At 49.5% G+C, this 8,756-nt stretch overlaps 1 protein-coding gene across 1 annotated transcript; it reads left to right on the top strand.

The window, feature by feature from the left end:
* Positions 1-789: 789 nt before the first annotated feature.
* On the top strand, positions 790-8,248 carry LOC121458238 (protein FAM205A-2-like). Its single transcript, XM_041667343.1, has 4 exons — positions 790-952; positions 3,688-3,748; positions 4,528-4,929; positions 5,290-8,248. The coding sequence occupies exons 1-4, from the start codon at positions 790-792 to the stop codon at positions 8,246-8,248; spliced, it is 3,585 nt and encodes a 1,194-aa protein (XP_041523277.1).
* Positions 8,249-8,756: the final 508 nt, after the last annotated feature.

Here is an 8,756-nt window from a genome sequence, read left to right on the forward strand (position 1 = left end):
CCTTCTGCCTTTTCTGTTTTGTTATATATATATATATATATATATATATATATATATATATAAAATGTGTGTGTGTGTTCCTATTTTGTACTATATGTGTGTGTTCCTATTTTGTACTATGCATGCCTACTTTAAGAAAAATAATCAGTGTTAGTGACTCGAATAAAGAAATGTCAGTCATCCCCCAGGTCTCAACCCTGCTCAAATCTTTCCTCTTTCTTGCTTTCCCACCTAGTCACCTGTACTTCTTCAAGAGCAAACCTGCATTTCTTGCTGCCAAATGAACTTAGCGGCCCATTCCTTAGCTCATATATTTGTTAGAAGTCCTCATCCTATTAGGAAGATCTCTGAAGCACAGCCAGCAGTTTTAAGCCAAATTCTAACTACCCAGGAGTCCAGGAGCCGACTCAGATAACCAGGACCCTCGTTGTGCTTCCTCTTCTCAGAAATGGGATAGCTGCAAGAATAAGATGAACACAAAATTCTGTTTATCCTGTTGCTAACTCCTACTTTATTTGAATGAATCTTTGCAACTAGAGTTGTAGTTTCTTGAGATCAGAGACTACAAACGGATACCCTAAATGTCTTTGTGCTCTTGACCTTGCAGGGCAGGGGTGAGCACACCGTGTATCCTCTACACCAGTAGCACGGAAGGCTGGGTGCTGGGAGGCTCTCCCATGGCTGGGAACTCAAGGCTGGGGTGCAGTTGCTACGTCAGCATACCTTGGAGGAGGGCGATGCTTACCGTTGCTCTCCACCTGCACACTGCAGATGGGCTTTCTTCTCCGAATGGTGTCCTTTAAAGATGCTGCCACCTTGGCTGCAGCACATCAGCCACAACCAGCCCCTCAAGTAGTTTTGATCTCTGGTAACCCCCTGTTTGAAAACATCAAAGTTCTCCATTTCAATGCCGGGACCACGCCATACCCTCTAAACTCCTGTGGGTCTCCGGGTGTGGAGCTAGTGGAGGTCTCTCTCCCAGTCACTCTTTCTCACAAGGTTCACCGTGTGCCAAAGAACTCAAGATTCTGAAGACAAGCGAATTGTGGAAGGAGGGAGCTGAACGAAGAGGTTGCTATGGGAGACAAAGGAAGGAAAGGAAAGGGGATAGAGAGGTTGTGAGCATGGTACCTATAGCCTCGTGCTCCATCGCCTTTACAGATGACCACACACACACACACACACACACACACACACACACACACACACACACATATACCACACACATGCACACACACCCCACACACATTTACGCACACATATGCACACACACACTCACACACACCACGTACACACGCACACACACATATGCACACATGCACACACACGCACACGCACACACACACCACACACGTACACACCACACACACGTACGCACACATATGCACACATGCACACACACCACATGCGCGCGCACACGCACACACATACGCACACACGTGCACACACACACATGCACGTGTACACACCACATACGCACACACGCATGCACACACACCACACACATGCACACACACATATGCACACATGCACACACACCACACACGCACACACACTTCTGCAGAGTGAATTCCACTGGAACAACCTCTGTGGAACACAGAGCTTTGTGATGCACTCTGGCATCCCAATTCTATCCTCTGTGAGGCAGCCATGACAGTGTCCAGTACTGAGAGCCATTAGGCACTGAGGCCCCCGAATGACCAAATGCAGAGATGACCGGTGCCCTCATGCTGATGAGGTTTAGGTCATGTTGAGCTCTGCATGTACTCTGTGGGACGTCGGGTATCCTTTATGTGCCTATAGCTCCATCTTCATCATTTTCCTGATTGCCTGGCAAATAAGACGGAGTTACCAGGGACTGTGGTTGGAACCTAAAAAGAGCTGCTGCCGGGTAGGAAAATGCTGACTAAACTTGAACTAATTTAAGCTTAGCTAAGTAACTTTTAAATGCTAAGTGTTCCTTCAGATTGCCCCCATTTTGTGCCAAAGGACTTAGAAAAGAAAGCAAGTGGTTACAAAAGACCCATAAATAATTCCTTACCAGGCCCTCCCCCTGCAGTGTACTCCAATTGAAAAGGCAACAGCCTCCCTGTTTGTCTTGAGTTGAGAATTAGACAATAGAAAAACTACCGCCCTAGATCTCAGAAGACCCCTCCCAGTGGGGACTTAGTGAGCAGTGTCCTCGGTCTGGCACAAACACCTTAGAGTCTGTTCAGCTTTTCTTCCTGTATCACCCTCTCTACAGAAGTTGTTATGAGAGTAGAGACGTAAGGAAGGAGGATAGAAAGCCTTATGTGATTCAGAAACAAGCAGAGAAGGGAAATGTTTAGGTGGGAAGGAAGGTGGAGTCTAGGTGAGGCCACATAAGGGAACATGTAACATTTAGGGAAATGTATACGATCTTTCTAAGGGAGCATGTAACATATAGGGAAATGTATACGATCTTTCTAAGGGAGCATGTAACATATAGGGAAATGTATACGATCTTTCTAAGGAGCATGTAACATATAGGAAAATGTATATGATCTTTCTAAGGAGCATGTAACATAGGAAAATGTATACGATCTTTCTAAGGAGCATGTAACATATAGGAAAATGTATATGATCTTTCTAAGGAGCATGTAACATATAGGGAAATGTATACGATCTTTCTAAGGGGCATGTAACATATAGGGAAATGTATATGATCTTTTACTCCTCCACAACATGAAGAAGAAAATGTAGTCCTACCTTTACACTGTAATATTTTTCTCTTTAAGCATCACCGAAAAGTCAGGCAGAGAGCTAGAGATGCGGCATCAAGAGGTAAAATCCCAGCGTCCCCTACGCCCTGCCCCTAGGAGAGCTCCCCACATTCCTCTTCCCCATGATGCTGCCCAGGGCCACACGCTCTCCCTTTGAAAATCCACTTCTCCAACCTGGGATTGACACAGAAGGCTGCTGTGGGTGGGAACGGAGAACATGGGGGTGTTCTAAAAGATTCTACCTAATTTCCTCGAGAATAGGCAACTAAGGAAGTAATACAGATCACTGTACAGCAAGAGATAAGTTGGGATTTACTACTTCCTCTTCTCATCACGGTGATGGCATGCGTAGCCGAGCACGGGAGCAAGGCTTATTTGGGCTCATAGTTTCAGAGTTTGGCAGTCCATCACAGCAGGGAAGTCAGAATGGCTGGGTGACTTGTCTCAGCAGCAAGAGCTTACAGCGTGGCTTCTTCGCATCAGGGTACATCTGGAAGCAGTGTGCAGGCAGAGCGGAAGGGGGACTGTAGTCCTTAAAGGTCCACTCCCATGGCCCTACCACTTGCAATGCATGTGGGCTGTCTCTAGGACTGGCTACACTCGGTGCCAAGTGCCACAGTGGATGGAACTAAGGGCCAAAATAAACCCAAGTTACTAATATCGGGTATTTTGTCATAAAAAAGAGAAAATCTGATTTAAGAACTAGGTTTATGATCCTGTAAAACCCAACTTATTCGGCATGATCCTGGTGCACCTCACGTGGTTGTAGAGATAAATGAGACGAGGCAAGGATGGCAAATTTTAGACGGCAATGCTAGATACAAACACATGCCTTAGAGCACTGGGTCTGGGTCTTCAGCCTCCTTTTCCTGAGCCGAAGGCGTTCCTATAGAAGACCCTAAAATGCTCATTTACCATCTAACACCGTGTCCTGCTCCCTCAGCCAGGAGACTTTCCCGAGAAGAAGCTGAGAAGCCGTGGGAGCTGCTGACTATCATGAAAAGGTGACCTCTTGCTTGACCTTTGTGGTCTAAACTGTGATGGTTTCTTGGCCTGGTGTGGGCCAGGGGTGAGCAAAGGGATAGTTTCATCCATTTGCCTGCAAATTTCCTGCTCTTTTCTGGAAAAGGGAAACAGAGGAGGAGAGGAATTGGGGGAAAAGGGGGGTGAGAGGGGGTCTGGAAGGAGCAGAGGGAGGGGAACTTCCGTTAGGATGTCATCTATGAGAGAAGGAAAAAAGGGGGTGGGGATTGATGGAAGGGGAAACACACTGAGGAGGCGAGGTCACCAGCTGAGAGGTTGTCAGGGCAGAGATGGTTCACACCTCGGGAGGGAAGACCCACTGATACCCAGCTCCCTCTGTTAGGGTCTCAGCGGTTCCGCATTTCAGAGCCGCCTTTGCACACTTTGCGAAGGGCATCGCTGGAGTTGCACTGAGACACCAAGTAGATTTAGGATAAAGAGGTCCCCCTGTCACCTGCTTCCAGCTACTCCCTTTCAAGGACAAAGCCCCGGGTCTGATCTCCTGTCTGTCTGGGGCGAGGGAGCAGTTGCTGGGACCCCTTCAGTCCATCATCTTTGCCTCGACTTAATTTCCAAAGGCTGTGAATGATCCCAGTGGTTCTCTGGGCACGGCAGCAGGGACATCCCATACTTTGAAGGGTTCCCACGAGGACCTCATTTGCCACAGTGTAGGCTCAGAACTGTGGGCCTGGAGGAAAGGGTACAGCAAGCCCCAGACACGTCCTTCCATCATTAACAGTGGCTGTTTTTCTCTTCCTAGCCAAAGCTGGCTCCCCAAGGAGGAGCGTGTGCGGCAGCTCCTGTGTATAGATCCCTGCTGCCAAATCTGTGATGCTGCAACTCTAGAGATCCAGCAGTTGCTGGAGAGCGAGCAAAGTCAGATCTCCCCTGCTTTGTTGGGACTGCCACAGGACTCTTCTTGCCTGGAGATGTTGCCCGTATCCAGTGAGACTTTTGAGCAGAACGTGGAGCTTCATCCCAGACCCTCCACACATCTTTCACTAGTGTCTGAAACTTCAACACTAGCACAGCTAACAGATCACTTAGCACAGCCGCCCAATGCAGCCGGTGTCCAACAGTGCTATGAGGAAAACCTCCAGCTAGAGCAGAAATTTCACCTGGCAGACATGCCCATGGTTCCAGAGACTATGGTTCCTTCAAGGTACGAGGATCCTGTGGTTTTAATGATTGAGAAAAAAATAACACCAAACAAACCAGAGGTTGACCAGGAGAGCCAAGACCACCATCACTTGAATTCCTCTGTGTCTTTACCATCCCTGGACCCAGAGATCACTAACTTGACCCATACTATGTCATTGGACATGGATGCGGTGCTGTCTTCCCATATGCCATTTCTTAGTCCTCAAGTCTGCAGGCTTCTTGAAATACATGTAAAAAAATGGATACATTTTCAGAAGTGGGGCCTCCCCAGACGTGTGGAGGAGTCCTTGAGGCAGTTTATGCCAGACCCGACATCATTTTGTCAATTTAGAAAAACTCCTTTCTCTTCCTGTCTGAGCAGTGGCTCTGAGCTCACTATGGACAAAGTGGGGACCATGTCCCACCTCACCAAAAGCTTGTGCTGGGCAGACCAGCCCACCCAGGCCTGCTGGGTTTCCGAATGGTCCGTTGTAAGCCTGAGGCAAAGGAAGCACTGGCACCAGATCCACGCTTTCTTGCCCTCTCGTGAAGCTGAACACCTAAGTGGCTTCTACCCACCCCCCAAGGCACAAGCTAATGACTCGGGTAGCAATTTTCAGAGTGAATATTATAGCCAGTTATTCTGTGGCCTTCCGTCTCTTCACAGCGAGTCCCTAGATGTCCCTTCCGTGAGCTCTCAAGGTGGATCCGAGAACAAGACTGCGTCCAAGCCCTCCTCCACAAGGGAGCTCTCACTCCCCTTCTTGCCCCAAACTCCACGTCAGTCAGCCCCTCCTACTTTCTCTTCTTCTCCAAATGCCAAGACTCCCCATGAGCATAAAGGAGCAGGGATGGATGTCCCGGTTCTGACGCTGGCCGAGTGTGAAGCATTGGAATGTCACCTCCTAGACAGGCAAGTTAAGCTTCGGTGGGGCCTGCCGGCGGTCGTCCTAAGAAATCGGGACACCCGGAGTCACGTGCTGTGTGAAGCACGCGGTAAAACTAAGACTGTAAAAACCACCCGGCCCTTCTGGCATTGCACCAGGGAATCTTCCTTCCCAGAGCATGCGCGCAGGCTGTTGGAATTCCACCTCCAGAAGCAGCTGACTCACCTGCGCTGGGGCCTGCCCCAGAGGATCCAACGCTCCATTCACTTGGTCCTCCCCTCTCCTAGCCAGCAGCCCCGGTCCTGCAGCAACGGGGCACTACCCAATGTGAGCATCCTGCAGCCAGGCGACCCAGAGGCTGATGGGTCCGGTGACACGTTTGCAGTCGCCGTGGACAGAGGGTCAGTTCCCACACCTCACTTGTTCAGCCAGGCAAAGGCAATGTTGAAGACCCACGTTGATTCCAAATGTGGACAGATCCATCAGGGCAAGGTCCCCGCCTGTGTCCAAAGTTTCCAGGAATGCAGAATTCCCAGGAGCTTGTCAGTAGGGGCTTCTTTCTCAAACATTCCAGCAAGCCGGCACCTGGAGCTACAGGCAAAAAGTAACCCTGACCTACAGCACACAGCTATTTCTCAGGAACCACAACCAGCAGCCCTCGACCAGGAGAAACAGGCCTCATCAGGCGCTCTCATTGAGCACTGTAAGCGGCCACAAGCCCTACCTGAGGAAACTGTTAAGAAACTGGAGACAACGTTGCAGCATAAGTATCTGGCCTTCCTGTCAGGTCTGCCTGCCCTTTACTGCGTGGCCCTCTCTAGACCCTCATCCCCAGCAGTCACTAGCAAACCTAGAACCACAGAGAGGATGTCCGGGGCTGTCAAAAGCCCACCAGAAACTCTGCCTCACACAACCTCCCTCGAAGGTTCACTTGAGCCATGTACTCGGGATGACAAGGAGGCTTCTGCGGACATTGCAGGACAGGTCCAGTCTGAAGTGCAGGTGGCAGGAAGGACAAGGAAGAGGCCTCCATACAGCCCCAACTTGTTAAACACACATATCTTGGCGAGACTGAATTTCCACCTGAAAAAGAAGGTCCTAGCGATGCAATTTGGAATATCCACAAAGGAGAGGGAGGACAAAGAGCTAGCCATAGCAGACCTAGAGAGTGAAGCTATACGGGAGTTTCTTAGGAGTCTCAGCATCCCAGAAAGCACAGCGCTACCACAACTGCCCAACTCAGGGGACTCTCCTCCGGCCCCAGATGCAAACAGGGTCCACCTTGGTAAACAGCCAGCCACTGCAGGGCAGGCCGTGTGCCACAAGCAAAAGCAACCTAGTTCCAAGGCAGCGCCCCATGGTTCTGCCCAGTGGGGCTCCAAGGCCTCACAACTCAGGAATATGACTGAGGCCCAAGTGCACTGTGTTCAGCTGGAGACCAGTGGGGAAAAACCCAACCTAGAGAAAACCTTTAGCACTGAGCCTCAAAGCCCAGGCAAGAGCAAGTACTCAGCCCATGTCCCCACACTGACAGAAAAGAGACACGAGTCAGGGAAACCCAAGGCAGTGTGGGACCTTGAAGAAGGGGATGCAGGTCTTGGGCTTCCCCTGACCAGTGGGAAGACACACCATGATGGAGACAAGGAGCCAGAAAAGAGGCCTCCCCCTGAGACACCCCAAGGCTCCTCAGAGCAGAGGCCTAGATCTTATCCGCCCAGCCCCCAGGATCTCTCTGAGTTTGAGTTCCCAGATCCACCTCCAGAAGTCCTTATGGTGATAGACGCTGCACAGAACATGCAAGACAGTCTGACCAAGGTAGATGCCATCCTGGAACCTGCAAGGAGTGCCAAGGTCCCCCAGCCTGTGGCCTCCAAGACTTCCCAAGGTTTGCCTTTCCCATGCCCACCAACTCAGGGAAAACCTTTTAGGGGCCAAGCTTGGCAAGACCACATTTCACAGAGGCAGGTGATGCCAGGCTCTCCTCATGGTAGCCCCAGCCTTCCAGAGACTGGCTTGAAAAATAAGATGAAATCCTTCCTTCACTCTATGAGCCCCAAGATAAAAGACAAAACCCACATGGAACCCCCGGTCTCTACACCTGGGAAAGTGTCCAAACCCAGTCAAGAAAATGCTGACAAGGGTCTGCCTCAAGCCAAAAGCCCCACCAAGAAAACTAAGACAGAGAACTGCAGGGTTCCCAAGGCCCAACCTGCGTCCTCTGAGAGGTCAGTGGTCACATCGTTTTTAACTGCTCCCCACACTCTAGACAGTAAGCTCGGGCCAGGCTCTCGACAGCATGGCTCTGTCTCAGGACCAGGCCAGCACCGACACTGTCCTCGGCACTGCCCTAGATTGGCTTGTGCAACCCAACAAGGAAACCCACCTAGGTCCCAAGGTTCAGCTAGAAATATTCGTCTGGTAAAGGAGAACCCCCAGTGTGATGACAGTTTATAGGCTCCCCGACTTCTGTATCCCTTTAAGAGCACTATTATGGTCATTTTCTTTAATGAACAGGTGGGGAGTGCACCACCCAAAATAGATTCTATATCTCTAAATGAGTTGTCTGTCTTCTTTGTCTCTGGTGCGCATCATTGAGGGAAAGTATGAAAGAAACTGAAATATCTGCCCTCCTCTCAGGAAGGAGATGTAAAAGCACATTTTTAGATAAGTCAGGTGTCCCTACCCCACCATAGAATGAATTAAAAGACTTGGTCAGAAGGGAAGTCTCACTAAAGATAAAGGTCAGGCTTTACTTCCTTCACTGAACTCTTGGCCTGTTGCATATCTCTGGCCAAAGATAAGGAGATAAAAGAAAAAAAAAATCTGAGATGTTCTTGACTTAATTAAGAAGACCAAAGGCTGGAATGAAAAGGAAATAAAGGAAATTAATTAGTTAGCAACAAATTAGAGACCCAACCAAAAAGACTGTTCATATTTATGAGCCTTTCCTTAAATCCCATCA

Source organism: Microtus oregoni, unplaced genomic scaffold, assembly GCF_018167655.1.
Source record: "Microtus oregoni isolate MIOR12 unplaced genomic scaffold, Mior012 000017F_ref0000208, whole genome shotgun sequence".
Classification (NCBI taxonomy): Eukaryota; Metazoa; Chordata; class Mammalia; order Rodentia; family Cricetidae; genus Microtus; species Microtus oregoni.